Source organism: Oncorhynchus masou, chromosome 28 (assembly GCF_036934945.1).
Source record: "Oncorhynchus masou masou isolate Uvic2021 chromosome 28, UVic_Omas_1.1, whole genome shotgun sequence".
Taxonomy (NCBI): Eukaryota; Metazoa; Chordata; class Actinopteri; order Salmoniformes; family Salmonidae; genus Oncorhynchus; species Oncorhynchus masou.
Window position 1 is genome coordinate 7,349,924 of NC_088239.1, and position 22,133 is coordinate 7,372,056.

Sequence of the window (22,133 nt, forward strand, 5' to 3'; positions counted from 1 at the left end):
TGTTCTGTTTTCTATGTTTTTGTATTTCTATGTTTTGGTCGGGTATAGTTCTCAATCAGGGGCAGCTGTCTATCGTTGTCATTGTGGGAAATTGTCTTTGTTAGGGGCACTATAGCCCTTGTAAGCTACACAGTCATTTCCTTGTTTTGTTGGCGACATTTTACAAAATAAAATAAATTGTAAGCTCACCACGCTGCACCTTGGTCTCATTCCGACGACGGCCGTGACAATTAGGTCACAGTTTCTTCATTAGTTCTTTACTAGAGTCGAGCAATATTATCATGATGTAAATCCTACCCCCCTGCAATGTCAACAATTTTCAAGAGGTCTCTCTCCCTCTCTCTCTGAGCAACATGATGAATGACTTTGCCAGAGAAAAAAATAAAAATAAAAAAATAAATAAATACATAAAAAAAATCTTCATCTCAACACAGCCACCACTAACATTGAGTGGCTGCTGCCAACATACTGACTCAATCTCTAGCCACTTTAATAATACAAAATTGGATGTAAAAAATATATCACTAGTGACTTTAAACAATGCCACTGTTCTGATTCAAGAAGCTCAACTTAAAAACCCGTCTATCTCTTCAGGCCTGAAAACCACCTCGTTGCTGTCGCACCGGCCCACCTGACGCAAAGAAACCCTCCAGGAATATTAACCTCAACTGCTCTGCCCAGAACCGTAAGGCTCTCCAGAGGGTAGTGAGGTCTGCTCCGCCCACAACCACAAGGCTCTCCAGAGGGTAGTGAGGTCTGCTCCGCCCACAACCACAAGGCTCTCCAGAGGGTAGTGAGGTCTGCTCCGCCCACAACCACAAGGCTCTCCAGAGGGTAGTGAGGTCTGCTCCGCCCACAACCACAAGGCTCTCCAGAGGGTAGTGAGGTCTGCTCCGCCCACAACCACAAGGCTCTCCAGAGGGTAGTGAGGTCTGCTCCGCCCACAACCACAAGGCTCTCCAGAGGGTAGTGAGGTCTGCTCCGCCCACAACCACAAGGCTCTCCAGAGGGTAGTGAGGTCTGCACAACGCATCACCAGGGGCAAACTACCTGTCCTCCAGGACACCTACACCACCCGATGTCACAGGAAGGCTAAAAAGATTATCAAGGACAACAACCACCCGAGCCCTTGCCTGTTCACACCGCTATCATCCAGAAGGCGAGGTCAGTACAAGTGCATCAAAGCTGGGACCGAGAGACTGAAAAACAACTTCTATCTCAAGGCCATCAGACTGTTAAAAAGCCACCACTAACATTGAGTGGCTGCTGCCAACATACTGACTCAATCTCTAGCCACTTTAATAATGAAAAATGTATGTAATAAATGTATCACTAACCACTTTAAACAATGCCACTTCATATAATGTTTACATACCCTACATTACTCATATCATATGTATCTACTGCATCTTGCCTATGCTGTTCGGTCATCGCTCATCCATATATTTATATGTACATATTCTGAATCATTCCTTTACACTTGTGTAAAAGGTAGTTGTTGTGAAATTGTTAGATTACTTGTTAGATATTACTGCATGGTCGGAACTAGAAGCACAAGCATTTCGCTACACTCATAATTAACATCAGCTAACCAAGTGTATGTGACCAATTTGTTTTGATTTGATTTACATACATAACTAACTATATACAGTAATACATATATAACTACAGTAATACACACACTACTAACTATATACAGTAAAACATACATAACTACAGTAATACATATATAACTAACTATATACAGCAATACATATATAACTGACTATATACAGTAATACATATATAACTAACTATATACAGTAATACATACATAACTAACTATATACAGTAATACATACATAACTAACTATATACAGTAATACATATATAACTAACTATATACAGTAATACATATATAACTGACTATATACAGTAATACATATATAACTAACTATAAACAGTAATACATATATAACTATATACAGTAATACATACATAACTACTGTAATACATACATACTTGCCGAGTAAAATAAAGGTAAAATAAAAAAAATACAGTAATACATATATAGTAATACATATATAACTATCTATATACAGTAATATATACATAACTATATACAGTAATACATATATAACTATCTATATACGGTAATACATATATAACTATATACAGTAATACATATATAACTACTATATAAAGTAATACATATATAACTACTATATACAGTAATACATATATAACTACAGTAATGCGTTCATAACTATATACAGTAAAACATACATAACTATTTACAGTAATACATATATAACTACAGTAATAAATATATAACTACTATATACAGTAATACATACATAATTGACTATATAGAGTAATACATACATAACTACAGTAATACATACATAACTACAGTAATACATATATAACTACAGTAATACATACATAACTACAGTAATACATATATAACTATTATGTACAGTAATACATATATAACTACAGAAATACATATATAACTATTATATACAGTAATACATATATAACTATCTATATACAGTAATACATATATAACTACTATATACAGTAATACATATATAACTACTATATACAGTTATACATATATAACTACTTTATACAGTAATACATACATAACTAACTATATACAGTAATACATATATAACTACTATATACAGTTATACATATATAACTACTATATAAAGTAATACATATATAACTACTATATACAGTAATACATATATAACTACAGTAATACGTACATAACTAACTATATAGAGTAACTAGAGACTGCTTGGCTTGAGTCACTAATACATAACCTGAAGACTGAGATAGTAGATGTAAGCTACTCACTAATGTAGCTGGTGTGCTTGCCTGTGTGTCTGTGTGTCTGATACCTGCAGAACCTGTGTGCCAATCTCCTCACGTGTGTGTGTGTGTGTGTGTGTGTGTGTGTGTGTGTGTGTGTGTGTGTGTGTGTGTGTGTGTGTGTGTGTGTGTGTGTGTGTGTGTGTGTGTGTGTGTGTGTGTGTGTGTGTGTGTGTGTGTGTGTGTGCGTGTGTGTCTAAGTGTGTGTGGTTCAGGTGAGTAGAGTAACAACTCATACCTTTATGGCATCCAGGGCCATCCGCAAATTGCTCTTGTCACCCGCGTCGTGAGTGTGTTTCACTAATTCCTGTTGTTGGATCAAAACAAAACACAAGAACAATAAGTGAGTGACAAGTCTTCATACAGTATTTATTCTGTTTTCACCAGCTAGATAATTAGCCATTCAGAGCCCTGACAGGAGTCCTGAGAGAAGCCCAGACAGAGCCCTGACAGGAGTCCTGAGAGAAGCCCTGACAGGAGTCCTGAGAGAAGCCAAGACAGGAGTCCTGAGAGAAGCCCTGACAGGAGTCCTGAGAGAAGCCCAGACAGGAGTCCTGAGAGAAGCCCTGACAGGAGTCCTGAGAGAAGCCCTGACAGGAGTCCTGAGAGAAGCCCAGACAGGAGTCCTGAGAGAAGCCCAGACAGGAGTCCTGAGAGAAGCCCTGACAGGAGTCCTGAGAGAAGCCCAGACAGAGCCCTGACAGGAGTACTGAGAGAAGCCCAGACAGGAGTCCTGAGAGAAGCCCAGACAGGAGTCCTGAGAGAAGCCCTGACAGAGCCCTGACAGGAGTCCTGAGAGAAGCCCAGACAGAGCCCTGACAGGAGTACTGAGAGAAGCCCAGACAGGAGTCCTGAGAGAAGCCCAGACAGAGCCCTGACAGGAGTCCTGAGAGAAGCCCAGACAGAGCCCTGACAGGAGTCCTGAGAGAAGCCCAGACAGAGCCCTGACAGGAGTACTGAGAGAAGCCCAGACAGGAGTCCTGAGAGAAGCCCAGACAGGAGTCCTGAGAGAAGCCCTGACAGGAGTCCTGAGAGAAGCCCAGACAGAGCCCTGACAGGAGTACTGAGAGAAGCCCAGACAGGAGTCCTGAGAGAAGCCCTGACAGGAGTACTGAGAGAAGCCCAGACAGAGCCCTGACAGGAGTACTGAGAGAAGCCCAGACAGAGCCCTGACAGGAGTACTGAGAGAAGCCCTGACAGGAGTCCTGAGAGAAGCCCTGACAGGAGTCCTGAGAGAAGCCCAGACAGAGCCCTGACAGGAGTCCTGAGAGAAGCCCTGACAGGAGTCCTGAGAGAAGCCCAGACAGGAGTACTGAGAGAAGCCAAGACAGAGCCCTGACAGGAGTCCTGAGAGAAGCCCTGACAGGAGTCCTGAGAGAAGCCCAGACAGAGCCCTGACAGGAGTCCTGATAGAAGCCCTGACAGGAGTCCTGAGAGAAGCCCAGACAGAGCCCTGACAGGAGTACTGAGAGAAGCCCAGACAGAGCCCTGACAGGAGTCCTGAGAGAAGCCCAGACAGGAGTACTGAGAGAAGCCAAGACAGAGCCCTGACAGGAGTCCTGAGAGAAGCCCAGACAGAGCCCTGACAGGAGTCCTGAGAGAAGCCCTGACAGGAGTCCTGAGAGAAGCCCAGACAGAGCCCTGACAGGAGTCCTGAGAGAAGCCCAGACAGGAGTACTGAGAGAAGCCAAGACAGAGCCCTGACAGGAGTCCTGAGAGAAGCCCTGACAGGAGTCCTGAGAGAAGCCCAGACAGAGCCCTGACAGGAGTCCTGAGAGAAGCCCAGACAGAGCCCTGACAGGAGTCCTGAGAGAAGCCCAGACAGGAGTCCTGAGAGAAGCCCTGACAGGAGTCATAAGAGAAGCCCAGACAGGAGTACTGAGAGAAGCTCTGAGAGAAGCCCAGACAGGAGTACTGAGAGAAGCCCTGACAGGAGTCATAAGAGAAGCCCAGACAGGAGTACTGAGAGAAGCTCTGAGAGAAGCCCAGACAGGAGTACTGAGAGAAGCCCTGACAGGAGTCCTGAGAGAAGCCCAGACAGGAGTCCTGAGAGAAGCCCTGACAGGAGTCATGAGAGAAGCCCTGACAGGAGTCCTGAGAGAAGCCCAGACAGGAGTCCTGAGAGAAGCCCTGACAGGAGTCATGAGAGAAGCCCAGACAGGAGTACTGAGAGAAGCTCTGAGAGAAGCCCAGACAGGAGTACTGAGAGAAGCTCTGAGAGAAGGCCAGACAGGAGTCCTGAGAGAAGCTCTGAGAGAAGCCCAGACAGGAGTACTGAGAGAAGCCCAGACAGGAGTGAGCAAAACAGAGATGACAGGTAGGCATTAGGCATTCTCTCTTATCTCTCTACCTGACAGTTCAGCTACAGATCAACATCATAGACACACAGTGTTAACCAAGGTTCTACCATGCTATAAATGTGCTGCGTTTATCAGGTGATGTTGTGTTGTTTGGCATTTATGAGATGTTTCTTCTCATTTAATACCTCAGAAATAGAGAAATAAACGAGGCCAACCAAACAAAGTGATCACTAATGGGGCCCGGCTCCACAAGGGGGCAAAGGGTTGAAATTTGTGCTCCCCTTTGTGCTCCCTCAGTTTTCGTTTAATGTCCTTATATAAAAAAATAGCTCAAAAAGTTTTAATAAAATGATTGAGTGGCAGGTTGCCGCAAAATCTGAATCTCCGCTGCACTGTGTCAGCACAATGGACAGAGCAGGTAGCGGAATGTGTAGGGGGGTTATGGTAAGCCACTGGTTAAAAAAGCTGGAAAAACACTTATCTGTAGTCGGCTAAGTGAATACTATAATGTTCAGTTTAGTTTATATATGTTACCCCCTTTGCCATTGATTTTCATTGCCGCGCAGATGATACACAACTTTCCATTTCTGTGTCACCAGAGGATTTCAGCACCACGGATACATTAATAGACTGTATTACCTAGGTGTCTGGCTCGACTGCAAACTCTCCTTCCAGACTCATATCAAATCAAATCTAGAGTCGGCTTTCTATTTCGCAACAAAGCCTCCTTCACTCACGCCACCAAACTTACCCTAGTAAAACTGACTATCCTACCGATCCTCGACTTCGGCGATGTCATCTACAAAATAGCCTCCAACACTCTACTCAGCAAACTGGATGCAGTTTATCACAGTGCCATCCGTTTTGTTACTAAAGCACCTTATACCACCCACCACTGCGACCTGTATGCTCTAGTCGGCTGTCCCTCGCTACATGTTCGTCGCCAGACCCACTGGCTCCAGGTCATCTACAAGTCTATGCTAGGTAAAGCTCCGCCTTATCTCAGTTCACTGGTCACGATGGCAACACCCACCCGTAGCACGCGCTCCAGCAGGTGTATCTCACTGATCATCCCTAAAGCCAACACCTCATTTGGCCGCCTTTCCTTCCAGTTCTCTGCTGCCTGTGACTGGAACAAATTGCAAAAATCGTTGAAGTTGGAGACTTTTATCTCCCTCACCAACTTTAAACATCTGCTATCTGAGCAGCTAACCGATCGCTGCAGCTGTACATAGTCCATCAGTAAATAGCCCACCCAATTTACCTCCCTCATCCCCATACTGTTTTTATTTATTTACTTTTCTGCTCTTTTGCACACCAGTATCTCTACCTGCACATGTTCATCTGATCATTTATTACTCCAGTGTTAATCTGCTAAATTGTAATTATTCGCTACTATGGCCTATTTATTGCCTACCTTCTCATGCCTTTTGCACACAATGTATATAGATTTTTTTTTTCCTGCTATGTTATTGACTTGTTAATTGTTTACTCCATGTGTAACTCTGTGTTGTTGTCTGTTCACACTGCTATGCTTTATCTTGGCCAGGTCGCAGTTGCAAATGAGAACATGTTCTCAACTAGCCTCCCTGGTTAAATAAAGGTGGAAAAAAAAGAAAAAGTGATTTAAATACTTGAATGGCTCACAACTTCCTCCAGCTAAATCAAGACAAGACAAGACAGAGGTACTTATTGTTGGAGCCAAAGCACAGAGACAGAATCTAGCCGGAAGGGCAATAAACAGGCAATAAATAAATAAAATACCAGGTCAAAACATGGTCTACGCAAGAAAGCCATTGGTCAACTGTAAAACAGACAGTATGCTGCAGCACGGGTACTGTCCAAGACCAGAAGGAGAGCACACATTACACCGGTGTTAAAGTCTCTGTACAGTAAAACAGACAGTATGCTGCAGCACGGGTACTGTCCAAGACCAGAAGGAGAGCACACATTACACCGGTGTTAAAGTCTCTGTACAGTAAAACAGACAGTATGCTGCAGCACGGGTACTGTCCAAGACCAGAAGGAGAGCACACATTACACCGGTGTTAAAGTCTCTGTACTGTAAAACAGACAGTATGCTGCAGCACGGGTACTGTCCAAGACCAGAAGGAGAGCACACATTACACCGGTGTTAAAGTCTCTGTACTGTAAAACAGACAGTATGCTGCAGCACGGGTACTGTCCAAGACCAGAAGGAGAGCACACATTACACCGGTGTTAAAGTCTCTGTACTGTAAAACAGACAGTATGCTGCAGCACGGGTACTGTCCAAGACCAGAAGGAGAGCACACATTACACCGGTGTTAAAGTCTCTGTACTGTAAAACAGACAGTATGCTGCAGCACGGGTACTGTCCAAGACCAGAAGGAGAGCACACATTACACCGTTGTTAAAGTCTCTGCACTGGCTACCTGTGAGTTTTAGAATTAATTTTAAGATTATTCTATTGATTTTTAAATCAATCCACGATTGTGCACCACAATACACGTCACACACTTTTAAGTTATGTACGGTCAAATTTACCATTGATGCTGCTTCACTCAACTTTGCCTCACACCCCACCACTACAGAGTTTAGTTAGCTTCTTAGCAAACTGTAAAAAGCATTAGTGTTATTTGACTTAGCCTATTTAGCTAGCTGTAAAAAGCATTAGTGTTATTCGACTTAGCGTATTTAGCTAGCTGTAAAAAGCATTAGTGTTATTCGACTTAGCGTATTTAGCTAGCTGTAAAAAGCATTAGTGTTATTCGACTTAGCATATTTAGCTAGCTGTAAAAAGCATTAGTGTTATTCGACTTAGCGTATTTAGCTAGCTGTAAAAATCATTAGTGTTATTCGACTTGGCCTATTTAGCTAGCATGAACCAGCTAATCTGTCACTGCCACGATGGATATCAGAAATTGGCTTCGCCAAAGTACCCAGACAAAACCAAAAGGAGAGGGAGAGCGATGAGCAGCAGAAGCAGCATTAAACCACAGAAGCCGCCGTCAAGCCCAGTAGTGATGATGCTGCTAAACTCCAGCTAGCTCTGTGTGCAGAGGCTATCCACCCTTCTACCACCGCCTCCAGTATAATGGCTCAACCGCCCCCACCACCTCCAACTGTTCCTGATGATCTTGAAACAGAGGAGCCAGCCCAGGTTAGCTTAGATTCCTACCCTAGCCACAGGTTCTGTCCAAAAACATTTATTTAATTGCAACTGGTTAATTTTTTTTAAAACTGCATCTTCTGGCAACTGGGGCTTCCTTAGAGATGCTAAGCCCACACCGGACACAGACCAGAAACAGCTTCACCGCCCTGGGTCCAGAAGTTCCAGCGTCTTCCGATTTGGGATTGGATCCGGATGTACCTGCGTTCGTCGTCCTCTGTTCTGTCTCTCAAGCTGGTGGCTTCTACCTTGGGTTCAGATCCTAAGAGCACCCATCCTCATCAGACCATGAGGCTGTCTTAGACTCCGGCCCAAACGTCCTCCACAATGGATACTACGGCTTGCTAGGGTGCTATCCTGGAGCAAGAGTACAGGACATTACAAGGCTGCTTCCGACCATTCTACCACAGATGCCGGGAACTGACACTGTCGTAGTCCATGTGGGGTCAAACGGCATCAGGAAGGCTAGCTTGGAAGCTCTTAAAATTGATTTAAAATATATATTTTAAACTAGGTAAGTCAGATAAGAACAAATTTACCGGGGAACAGTGGGTTAATTGCCTTGTTCAAAGGCAGAATGAGAGATTTTTACCTTGTCAGCTTGGGGATTTGATCCAGCAACCTTTTGGTTAGTGGCCAAACGCTCTACCAACTAAGCTACCTGCCGCCCCAAGAACTGATTCTAGCAATGAAAGATTCCAAAAAATGGCCAATGATTTCAGTTCCGGTACCATCATTGGGACCCGGGTGTGAAAGATCTAGCAGGCTACTGGCATTACACAGCTGTGTAAAAGACTACTGTAGCTCTGTTGGAATCGATTTTATAGATAACTTCCACACCTTCTGGAAACAGAAGATCATTTTACAGGAATGACTCCACCCAAATCATCTTTGCTTTTCAAGGTTGCATTGAGAAAATGACTTATCAATGAGCATCAAGAACAGCTCAGTTAATCCCTTCCCTTGTGTTGCTGAGTTGTCAAAATGTTACAGCGAATGTATATTATTCCAGGGGCAGACACGATGAAAGTAACTTAATGTATGTCCCTTGACTACCCAGAATACCTGTGTTGATCCTACAGCTATTGTATGCAGTAATTATGTGCCTATGTACCAGAGTTATACTGTTAGCACTGAGGCGGTGTGCACTCGGAGGAAATCAGCTCCAATGTGTACGGAGCTGTGAGGGGAACGGCACCGCAGTACCTCCAGGGTCTGATCAGGCCCTACACCCAAACAAGGGCACTGCGTTCATCCACCTCTGGCCTGCTTGCCTCCCTACCACTGAGGAAGTACAGTTCCCGCTCAGCCCAGTCAAAACTGTTCGCTGCTCTGGCCCCCCAATGGTGGAACAAACTCCCTCACGACGCCAGGACAGCGGAGTCAATCACCACCTTCCGGAGACACCTGAAACCCCACCTCTTTAAGGAATACCTAGGATAGGATAAAGTAATCCTTCTCACCCCCCTTAAATGATTTAGATGCACTATTGTAAAGTGGCTGTTCCACTGGATGTCATAAGGTGAATTCACCAATTTGTAAGTCGCTCTGGATAAGAGCGTCTGCCAGATGACTTAAATGTAAATGCAATATAAATAACATGAGCATGTCTACTTCCGATAGTGCTAAAAATAGCCCACATTAACATATGTAGCCAAGGAAACAAGGGTCATGAAATCAATAACTTGCTAGTAACAGATGACACTGATATTCTGACCGCAGTGGTAGCAATACATCGCTATAAAATCTAAAGTAAAGACAGAAATGCCAATGGCATCGGTCTATATTCAGAACCACGTTCATTTAAAGCTTAGTGGGGATCTCCTGTTAAATACTGTTGAAGTAATATGGCTACAGGTTCATCTGCCTCACCTAAATCCCATTCTGGTGGGAAGCTGCTATTGATCACCAAGTGCTAACAGTGAGTAACTGGATAATATGTGTGAAATGCTTAATAATGTGTGTGATATCAACAGAGAAGTATATTTTCTGGGTGATTTAAATACTGACTGGCTCTCATCAAGCTGCCCACTCAAGAATAAGCTTCAAATTGTAACCAATGCCTGCGACCTGTGTAGTGTGTAGTGCACTGTCCATTGTGCTGATACAGTGCAGATGGGCTACAGATTTTGAGCCAACCTGTCACTTCAAAACCATTCATTGGGGCCTCCCGGGTGCCACAGTGGTCTAGGGCACTGCATTGCAGTGCTAGCTGTGCCACCAGAGACTCTGGGTTTGAGCCCAGGCTCTGTCGTAGCCGGCCGTGACCGGGAGGTCCGTGGGGCAACGCACAATTGGCCTAGCGTCGTCCGGGATAGGGAGGGCTTGGCAGGTAGGGATATCCTTGTCTCAGCGCGCACCAGCGACTCCTGTGGCGGGCCTACCACACACATCTATACTACCCCACACACATTTATCCTACCACACACACATCTATGCTACCACACACACACACCTGGAAATTACATTCCAACCAACACCATATTCCTGAATAAGACATAAAAAGGTGGGATTTCATGAAAGAACTGTGTGTGTGTGTGTGTGTGTGCGTGCGTGCGTGTGTGTGTGCGTGCGTGCGTGTGTGTGTGTGTGTATGTGGGCTTTAATTGCTTTCCTGTAGCTGGCGTGGTGGCGTAAACAAGACATCTAGGCCGTCTGTCTGTCCTTGTGGTGGAGGATAAGGAAGGTTACCATGCATGTCCTTCACACACACACACACAGCCAAGCCCAATTAAATGACTTACTTCCCCTCTCCTTCAATCCCCTCCCGCTGGGTCGTATGCGTCAGCCTAGCACTCCTCAAATCCCAGGTGTCACTCAAGCTGAATCTGGCCATTACAATCACAAGCAATGTGACAGAACCCTATTTGTCATCCTCTGCTCCTAACACCCACCCACACAGGGACTGTACATAGTACAGGCTTACTGATGGATTCCAGTTCTAGTGAGTTTAGGGAACAGAAAGACATTAATGGAGAGGAACAAGAGTGAAAGAGAGACGGAGAGAGAGAGGAAGACAAAAGGAAAGAGGGAGAGCATTCTGACACTACTGGCATATTGATGGATTCTGGTTAGAGTGAGTTGGGGACTGAGCCCTGATCTCCCCCCTCCATCCCCCTCCGCTACCTCCCTCCTTCCTGCCCCAGGAGCATGCTCCCTCCAGTGGAGTGGATCAGAGGCCTGTCACATGCCCGGTCCCCAGGGAAGTGAGGAGAGGACCTGACCACCAGTCACGCATGTCAACCCCCTAGATGCGTACACACAAACCCACACCTTTTTAACTAGCCCCTGACTGATAACCTCTCCTGCGAGAGCTGCAGGAGTCAGGGCACGAGGGCTGATTGACTGACTCTAGTGCTGACGTCTAGGAGAGTAGCAGGAGTCAGGGCAGGAGGGCTGATTGACTGACTCTAGTGGTGACGTCTAGGAGAGCAGCAGGAGTCAGGGCAAGAGGGCTGATTGACTGACTCTAGTGGTGACGTCTAGGAGAGCAGCAGGAGTCAGGGCAAGAGGGCTGATTGACTGACTCTAGTGGTGACGTCTAGGAGAGCTGCAGGAGTCAGGGCAGGAGGGCTGATTGACTGACTCTAGTGGTGACGTCTAGGAGAGCAGCAGGAGTCAGGGCAAGAGGGCTGATTGACTGACTCTAGTGGTGACGTCTAGGAGAGCAGCAGGAGTCAGGGCAAGAGGGCTGATTGACTGACTCTAGTGGTGACGTCTAGGAGAGCAGCAGGAGTCAGGGCAGGAGGGCTGATTGACTGACTCTAGTGGTGAAGTCTAAGAGAGCAGCAGGAGTCAGGGCAAGAGGGCTGATTGACTGACTCTAGTGGTGACGTCTAGGAGAGCAGCAGGAGTCAGGGCAGGAGGGCTGATTGACTGACTCTAGTGCTGACGTCTAGGAGAGCAGCAGGAGTCAGGGCAGGAGGGCTGATTGACTGACTCTAGTGGTGACGTCTAGGAGAGCTGCAGGAGTCAGGGCAGGAGGGCTGATTGACTGACTCTAGTGGTGACGTCTAGGAGCAGCAGGAGTCAGGGCAAGAGGGCTGATTGACTGACTCTAGTGCTGACGTCTAGGAGAGCAGCAGGAGTCAGGGCAGGAGGGCTGATTGACTGACTCTAGTGGTGACGTCTAGGAGAGCAGCAGGAGTCAGGGCAAGAGGGCTGATTGACTGACTCTAGTGCTGACGTCTAGGAGAGCAGCAGGAGTCAGGGCAGGAGGGCTGATTGACTGACTCTAGTGGTGACGTCTAGGAGAGCAGCAGGAGTCAGGGCAGGAGTTGCTGATTGACTGACTCTAGTGGTGACGTCTAGGAGAGCAGCAGGAGTCAGGGCAAGAGGGCTGATTGACTGACTCTAGTGGTGACGTCTAGGAGAGCAGCAGGAGTCAGGGCAGGAGGGCTGATTGACTGACTCTAGTGGTGACGTCTAGGAGAGCAGCAGGAGTCAGGGCAAGAGGGCTGATTGACTGACTCTAGTGGTGACGTCTAGGAGAGCAGCAGGAGTCAGGGCAGGAGGGCTGATTGACTGACTCTAGTGGTGACGTCTAGGAGAGCTGCAGGAGTCAGGGCAGGAGGGCTGATTGACTGACTCTAGTGGTGACGTCTAGGAGAGCAGCAGGAGTCAGGGCAGGAGGGCTGATTGACTGACTCTAGTGGTGACGTCTAGGAGAGCAGCAGGAGTCAGGGCAAGAGGGCTGATTGACTGACTAGTGGTGATGTCTAGGAGAGCAGCAGGAGTCAGGGCAAGAGGGCTGATTGACTGACTCTAGTGGTGACGTCTGGGAGAGCTGCAGGAGTCAGGGCAGGAGGGCTGATTGACTGACTCTAGTGGTGACGTCTAGGAGAGCAGCAGGAGTCAGGGCAAGAGGGCTGATTGACTGACTCTAGTGGTTACGTCTAGGAGAGCAGCAGGAGTCAGGGCAAGAGGGCTGATTGACTGACTCTAGTGGTGACGTCTAGGAGAGCAGCAGGAGTCAGGGCAAGAGGGCTGATTGACTGACTCTAGTGGTGACGTCTAGTCGAGCAGCAGGAGTCAGGGCAGGAGGGCTGATTGACTGACTCTAGTGGTGACGTCTAGGAGAGCAGCAGGAGTCAGGGCAAGAGGGCTGATTGACTGACTCTAGTGGTGACGTCTAGTCGAGCAGCAGGAGTCAGGGCAGGAGGGCTGATTGACTGACTCTAGTGGTGACGTCTAGGAGAGCAGCAGGAGTCAGGGCAGGAGGGCTGATTGACTGACTCTAGTGGTGACGTCTAGGAGAGCAGCAGGAGTCGTATCACATTATTCAAACACACTACACTCTTAGAAAAAAGGCTTCAAAGGGTTCTTCGGTTGTCCCTAATAGGAGAACCCTTTGAATAACCCTTTTTGGTTCCAGGTAGAACCTTTCTGGGTTTCATGTAGAACCATTTCCACAGAGGGAACTAAAAATGTTTTTTTCAAAAGGGTTATCCAATGGGGACAACCGAATAACCCTTTTAGGTTCTAGATAGCACCTTTCTTTCTAAGAGCGTATTGTGAGTGTCATTATAGCTAGTGTGATAACGTGTTCCTCCTGCCTGTGTGTGCCTCCTGCCTCTCTCTCTCTCTCACTCTGTCTTTCTCTCTCTCTCTCTCTCTCTCTCTCACTCTGTCTTTCTCTCTCTCTCTCCCTCACTCCGTCTTTCTCTCTCTCTCTCTCTCTCTCTCACTCTGTCTTTCTCTCTCTCTCACTCCGTCTTTCTCTCTCTCTCTCTCACACTCTGTCTGTCTCTCTCTCTCTCCTCTCTCTCTCAAGTGGAATTTGCAAAAGGCAAATAATCAGAAATTAACGGTAAACATTAAACTCACTAAAGTTTTAAAATAATATAGCCATTTTGAATGTTATATTATTGGCTATGTACAGTGTTGTAACAATGTGCAAGTAGTTGAAGTATGATAGGGAAAATAAATAAACCTATAAAGTCTCAGTGGTCAGAATTCTGCCACTGTGTTCTCTCTGTTTAGGGCCAAATAGCATTCTAGTTTGCTATGTTTTTTTTGTTAATTCTTTCCAATGTGTCAAGTGATTATATTTCTTGTTCCCAGTACCAGCTTGCTGAGTGGCCTCTCATACGATATTTTGGAAAAAATACTATTTTACATTTGCTCAGTACATTGTTTTCACTGAGGAAATGTACGAGTCTGCTGTTAATGATAATCATGAGCATTTTCCCAAGGTTGCTGTTGACGCATATCCCACGGTTGTTATTGGGGTCGAATTTGTCTCCACTTTTGTGAATCGATAAGGAAGCTGAGATCAAATACAGTGAGCTCCAAAAGTATTGGGACAGTGACAAATGGGTTGTTATTTTTTTCTCTGTACCCCAACATTTTGGATTTGATATTATACTATTAGGTTCAAGTGAAGACTGTCAGCTTAAATTGTTGGGTATTTTCATTCATAGCTAGTGAACAGTTTAGAAATTACAGCACTTTTTTTCTACCTAAATCCCATTTTGTACCATTTTAGGGGACTAGAAGTATTTGGACATATTAAATTTTAATAATAAAGTAGTAAACAGTTTAGTATTTTGTCCCATATTACTAGAACACAATGATTACATCAAGCGTGTGACTTTACAGACTTATTGGATGCATTTGCTGTTTGTGTTTCAGATTATTTTGTGGCCAATATACATTTATGGTAAATAATGTATATTGTCATTTTGAAGTCACTTTTATTGTAAATAAGAATATATCACGTTTCTAAACACTTGTACATTCATGTGGACGCTGCCATGATTATGGATAGTCCTGAATGAATTGTGAGTAATGTTGAGTGAGAAAATTACAGAAGCCCAAATAACATACCCTCAAGACAAGCTCACCTCTCACCATTACAATAACAGGGGGAAGGTTTGCATTTTTTTTAGGTGGGGGGTGATATTTGTGCAAAACATCTGTGACTGCCCCAATACTTTTGTAACTCACCGTTTAAGCCAGTTACCGTAATCCACTTTCCTTCCGTCTATAGCATTTCTTAATAATATGGTTTACCTACTGTAGGAGACCCCACAAAGCCTGCCATTGACTATGTACAGACCCAGCATACGACAGAGCCTCAGGAGTTGTGACCCGTTTCTGTTGCTTGTTTCAATGGTAGTTGTAGCCTCAGTCTGTTGTTCTCTCTCATTCTTTTCTTTCTACCATACATGTAAAAGGCATCTTTTCGGGACACACATTAAGGCGGGCAGAGCTAGTCAGTGATCAAAACATGGATGGGTGTGCCTCCACTGCTGATAGTCAGTGTTGCAGCTCTAGTCCTGCTACTGAGGTAACAGTTGAATGGAGGTCATTCCCAGTTCTCTGAAGAGATCGTACCTGTAGAAGAAGGGGATACTTTAGTACCCGCTGCATCGGGACAACCAGCAGATCTCTCAGTGTGAACTTGCCATGGTTGGCTCTCTTTGCACATTCCTGAAAACAAAAAAACACAAATGAACTGAATGTAGTTCAGTTGACTGATTGATAAGCCACTCTGGATAATGTAAAATGATAAGAATGTAAAATACACGATAATACACAGAATTTGAACTGTCACTGCATTGTAATATAAAGCACATACACTACCATTTAAACGTTTGGACACACCAACTCATTCAAGGGTTTTCCTTTATTTTCACTATGTTCTACATTGTAGAATAATAGTGAAGACATCAAACCTACAGCAGGAGACCTAAAAAAATATTTTGATTTGTTTAACACTTTTTTGGTTACTACATGATACCATAGGTGTTATTTCATAGTGTTGATGTCTTCACTATTATTCTACAATGTAGAAAATAGTCAAAATAAAGAAAAACTAGTAGGTGTGTCCAATTAGTAGGTGTGTCCAAACGTTTGACTGGTACTGTATTTTTTAAGAGAATAAACCCAAATGAAATACAGTACAATGCAGTTGGTAATGCTAAACACTAGATGGCGCTATCTGGCCACTGATTTAGATTGATGATGACAGTTCATAAAGGACTTTACCTCCAGCTTCATTCGGACATCTTCCCTGTCCTTGCAGATGACATCCAAAGCAATGATGGCCGTTTCTACATGGCTACAGTATTTCCCATATATTAGCAACCTGGAACAGAGAGAGAGACGGAGGGAGGGAGGGAGGGAGGGAGGGAGGGAGGGAGGGAGGGAGGGAGGGAGGGAGGGAGGGAGGGAGGGAGGGAGGGAGGGAGGGAGGGAGGGAGGGAGGGAGGGAGGGAGGGAGGGGGAGGTAAGGTGGGAGAGAGAATGAGGAACGAGAGAACAAGGGAATGAGACAGAAAACTGAGACCTAAAGTTGAGTTGTACTGTACCTCTCTTTGTAGTTAATGAAGATCTGGTAGAGGTTCTGGGCACTTCTATGGCAGACAGAGTCTTGTATCGCCACATTCAGAGTCTTGTGAACTTTAACCAGAGCCTGAAAGACAACAATGATAAACGCAGTGAGGCTGGAATTCACAGCAAAGAGGACTGGACAGCCGACGATGCAGCTTTTAGAGTTTGCAGAGGTTGGGTTCACGGTAAACGCTATGCATGCCGGCTCAATCGTAAATGTCCTTGAAAAGTAAAGTTCAAAACGCTGCGCTATAGCCTAAAGATCCATACGACTCGGGACTACAGGTTTGGATTGAATCCCAGCCTAAAGACCTATACGACTCAGGACTACAGGTTTGGATTGAATCCCAGCCTAAAGACCTATACGACTCGGGACTACAGGTTTGGATTGAATTCCAGCCTAAAGACCCATACGACTTGGGACTACAGGTTTGGATTGAATCCCAGACTATAGGTTTGGATTGAATCCCAGCCTAATGACCCGTACGACTCGGGACTACAGGTTTGGATTGAAACCCATCCTAAAGACCCATACGATTTGGGACTACAGGTTTGGATTGAATCCCAGCCTAATGACCCGTACGACTCGGGACTACAGGGATGGATTGAATCCCAGCCTAAAGACCCGTACGACTTGGGACTACAGGTTTGGATTGAATCCCAGCCTAAAGACCCATACGACTCGGGAGTACAGGTTTGGATTGAATCCCAGCCTAAAGACCCATACGATTTGGGACTACAGGGATGGATTGAATCCCAGCCTAAAGACCCATACGATTTGGGACTACAGGTTTGGATTGAATCCCAGCCTAAAGACCCATACGATTTGGGACTACAGGTTTGGATTGAATCCCAGCCTAAAGATCCATACGACTCGGGACTACAGGTTTGGATTGAATCCCAGCCTAAAGACCCATACGATTTGGGACTACAGGTTTGGATTGAATCCCAGCCTAAAGATCCATACGACTCGGGACTACAGGTTTGGATTGAATCCCAGCCTAAAGATCCATACGACCCATACGCAAGTCTTACTAAGAAAGAGAAAACCCTGTCCGCAGCAGTGTATCTAAAACCAGGTGCTGGTAAACAACTTGTATCCAACAATACTAGAAAAGATGACCGGTTTTTACACCTGTTTTAGGCTGAACAAGCTCTCCATCTCTACCATCTCTACCCTCTCTACCATCTCTACCATCTCTACCCACTCCCGAGTGGCGAAGCGGTCTATGGCAATGCATCTCAGTTCTAGAAGCGTCACTACAGACCCTGGTTTGATTCAAGGCTGTATCACAACCAGCCGTGATTGGGAGTCCCATATAGGACAACGCACAATTGGCCCAGCGTCGTCCGGGTTAGGATTTGGACGGGGTAGGCCGTCATTGTTAAGAAGAATTTGTTCTTAAGTGACTTGCCTAGTTACTGTGGGTATTTGGGGTTTCTGTCCTGTAGCTTACCGGAATGTTGACAAACACCTTCTCCATCTCCTCCGAGGACAGGAAGGTGGTAAGAGGTGCCATAAAATACTGGATGGGAAAAACAGAGAGTTAGAAAAATAATTCCACTAAAACAGGACAGGAAGGAAGGCAGTTTCTGGAAAATAATGATTTCAGGCACAACATACAGTGGGTGCAAAAAAAGTATTTAGTCAGCCACCAATTGTGCAAGTTCTCCCACTTAAAAAGACGAGAGAGGCCTGTAATTTTCATCATAGGTACACTTCAACTGTGACAGACAAAATGAGAAAAAAAAATCCAGAAAATCATATTGTAGGATTTTTAATGAATTTATTTACAGGTCTCTCTCATCTTTTTAAGTGGGAGAACTTGCACAATTGGCGGCTGACTAAATACTTTTTTTTGCCCCATTGTACCTGATTTATCAGAACAGTCCTAAAGCTGGAATCCTTAATGGTGAAACTGTCACGTCCATTCAATACTAAACTAAACCATTCACGATATTACATCAACAAAGTAGTTGCTGGAAACATTTAAACACGTTTCTTCCCTCATCAGACATCACTGCACGTGTGACAGCACAGCAGAAAACTTCATTAAATTCCCCTACTGAGGATTCAAAAGTATCTGCCTACATAAGGGACTATTTTATATCACGTCATGAAGTGTAATACTTCAGTATTAATTGGATTGTGAGTATACAGTGTGACAGGGGACGTATTTGGCAGTAACACCAGAGAGATAGGGGAGGTACTGTGTTTGGCAGGAACACCAGAGAGATAGGGGAGGTACTGTATTTGGCAGGAACACCAGAGAGATAGGGGATGTACTGTATTTGGCAGGAACACCAGAGAGATAGGGGATGTACTGTATTTGGCAGGAACACCAGAGAGATAGGGGATGTACTGTATTTGGCAGGAACACCAGAGAGATAGGGGAGGTACTGTATTTGGCAGGAACACCAGAGAGATAGGGGATGTACTGTATTTGGCAGGAACACCAGAGAGACGGGAGGTACTGTATTTGGCAGGAACACCAGAGAGATAGGGGATGTACTGTATTTGGCAGTAACACCAGAGAGATAGGGGAGGTACTGTATTTGGCAGGAACACCAGAGAGATAGGGGAGGTACTGTATTTGGCAGGAACACCAGAGAGATAGGGGATGTACTGTATTTGGCAGGAACACCAGAGAGATAGGGGATGTACTGTATTTGGCAGGAACACCAGAGAGACGGGAGGTACTGTATTTGGCAGGAACACCAGAGAGATAGGGGATGTACTGTATTTGGCAGTAACACCAGAGAGATAGGGGATGTACTGTACTTGGCAGTAACACCAGAGAGATAGGGGAGGTACTGTATTTGGCAGTAACACCAGAGAGATAGGGGAGGTACTGTATTTGGCAGTAACACCAGAGAGATAGGGGAGGTACTGTACTTGGCAGTAACACCAGAGAGATAGGGGAGGTACTGTATTTGGCAGGAGCACCAGAGAGATAGGGGATGTACTGTACTTGGCAGTAACACCAGAGAGATAGGGGAGGTACTGTACTTGGCAGTAACACCAGAGAGATAGGGGAGGTACTGTATTTGGCAGTAACACCAGAGAGATAGGGGAGGTACTGTACTTGGCAGTAACACCAGAGAGATAGGGGAGGTACTGTACTTGGCAGTAACACCAGAGAGATAGGGGAGGTACTGTATTTGGCAAGAGCACCAGAAAGATAGGGGAGGTACAGTATTTGGCAGTAATACCTTCTCTATGGAATCCAGAGTCTCTGTGTACTTCTCCTCAGTCTGCTTGATCTCTGTCAGACAGCAGCTCCTGATGTCAGTCTCTACCTGCTTCTGGAAGCAGACACACACACACACACACACACACACACACACACACACACACACACACATACAGAAACACATACACACACACATACAACACAGCTGTCTAAGCAGAGCCTTCAGCATTAAATCATGGACACCATATGTGTGGTGTTTGACCTCCTGAGTAAGGGCACACAGAACTCCAACCAAAAACCACTAACAGTAGGTGTCACTCATAACACTGGAGTAGACAGCAGCTTAAGGTTGAGGTGAGAGAAGGAGATGGAAATATATATATATATTGAGAGAGAGAGAGAGAGAGAGAGAGAGAGAACGAGAGAGAGAAAGAAACAGAGAGAAAGAAACAGAGAGAAAGAAACAGAGAGAGCGAGAGAGAGAAAGAGAGAGAGAGTGAGGGAGGAAGGAGTGAGAGCGAGAGAGGGAGAAAGAGGAGAGAGATGAGAGAGAGAGAGAGAGAGAGAGAGAGAACAAGAGAAAAAGAAACAGAGAGAAAGAAACAGAGAGACAGCGAGAGAGAGAAAGGGGAGAGTGAGGGAAAGAGAGATACAGAGAAAAAGAAACAGTGAGAGGGAGAAAGGAGTGAGAGACAGAGAGAGAGAGAGAGAGAGAGAGAGAGAGAGAGAGAGAAAGACTGAGTGAAAGAGAGAGAGAGAGAGAGAAAGAGAGAGAGAGAGAAAGAGGGAGAGAGACAGAGAGAGACACAGAGAGATACAGAGAGAGAGAGAGAAAGACTGAGTGAAAGAGAGAGAGAGAGAAAGAGAGAGAGAAAGAGGGAGAGAGACACAGAGAGAGAGAGAGAGAGGGAGAGAGACACAGAGAGAGAGGGAGAGAGACACAGAGAGAGAGAGAGAGAGAGAGAGAGGGGGAGAGAGACACAGAGAGGGAGAGAGAGGGAGAGAGACACAGAGAGAGAGAGAGAGAGGGAGAGAGACACAGAGAGAGAGGGAGAGAGACACAGAGAGAGAGAGAAAGAGGGAGAGAGACACAGAGAGGGAGAGAGAGGGAGAGAGACACAGAGAGAGAGGGAGAGAGACACAGAGAGAGACACAGAGAGAGAGAGAGAAAGAGGGAGATACAGAGAGAGAGAGAGAGAGGGAGAGAGACACAGAGAGAGAGGGAGAGAGACACAGAGAGAGAGAGAGAGAGAGAGAGAGGGGGGAGAGAGACACAGAGAGGGAGAGAGAGGGAGAGAGACACAGAGAGAGAGAGAGGGGAGAGAGACACAGAGAGAGAGGGAGAGAGACACAGAGAGAGAGAGAAAGAGGGAGAGAGACACAGAGAGGGAGAGAGAGGGAGAGAGACACAGAGAGAGAGGGAGAGAGGGAGAGAGACACAGAGAGAGAGGGAGAGAGACACAGAGAGAGAGAGAGAGAGAGAGGGGGGAGAGAGACACAGAGAGAGAGAGAGAGGGAGAGAGACACAGAGAGAGAGGGAGAGAGACACAGAGAGAGAGAGAGAGAGAGAGAGGGGGAGAGAGACACAGAGAGGGAGAGAGAGGGAGAGAGACACAGAGAGAGAGAGAGAGAGGGAGAGAGACAGAGAGAGAGGGAGAGAGACACAGAGAGAGAGAGAAAGAGGGAGAGAGACACAGAGAGGGAGAGAGAGGGAGAGAGACACAGAGAGAGAGGGAGAGAGACACAGAGAGAGACACAGAGAGAGAGAGAGAAAGAGGGAGATACAGAGAGAGAGAGAGAGAGAGAGAGAGAGAGAGAGAGGAGAGAAAGAGGGAGAACTAACCAGAGGAGGAGGAACAGCCTCAGCCTTCATCAGATCTTCGTAGATCTCACCACCATCTTCATCATCGTAGACACAGTCATACAGATCCTCTTCATCCTCCACAGCTTTCTCACTGTCACACACACAGGCAGGAGGAACACGTTATCACACTAGCTATAATGACACTCACAACCCTCATTTGTCAAGAGGCACAAGACAGGAGAGATCATGAGGATAGACCGTACAAAACAATGTTGAAAGTGCGTGTTTTTGGCTGAAAAGACATTGAAAATGTGTATTTTATTTGAATTTTTTTTGAAAATGTTTCTGTTTTTGATTAATAAGTCGTTGAAAATGTGTATTTCGTTTGAAAAAACGTTGACAATTTGTCTTTTTTTTGGTTGAAAAGATGTTAAAAATGTGTATTTTTGGTTGAAAACGTCTTGTGCTCACTGGGAACCCAGAGG

At 45.5% G+C, this 22,133-nt stretch overlaps 1 protein-coding gene across 2 annotated transcripts in view; it reads right to left on the reverse strand.

The window, feature by feature from the left end:
• The window catches only part of LOC135517127 (guanine nucleotide exchange factor VAV3-like), a 229,299-nt gene that overhangs the window by 88,330 nt on the left and 118,836 nt on the right, over positions 1–22,133 (reverse strand). Inside the window, exons 5-11 of one of the 2 annotated variants that reach the window (XM_064941156.1) lie at positions 21,688–21,799; positions 19,864–19,953; positions 18,108–18,176; positions 16,629–16,732; positions 16,306–16,405; positions 15,652–15,747; positions 3,101–3,169 (exon numbers count right to left, since the gene is read on the reverse strand). In XM_064941156.1, coding sequence (XP_064797228.1) covers positions 3,101–3,169; positions 15,652–15,747; positions 16,306–16,405; positions 16,629–16,732; positions 18,108–18,176; positions 19,864–19,953; positions 21,688–21,799 — 640 coding nt within the window. Of the gene's footprint in view, positions 1–3,100; positions 3,170–15,651; positions 15,748–16,305; positions 16,406–16,628; positions 16,733–18,107; positions 18,177–19,863; positions 19,957–21,687; positions 21,800–22,133 lie in introns of both variants that reach the window. The other variant, XM_064941155.1, reaches the window with a different exon arrangement.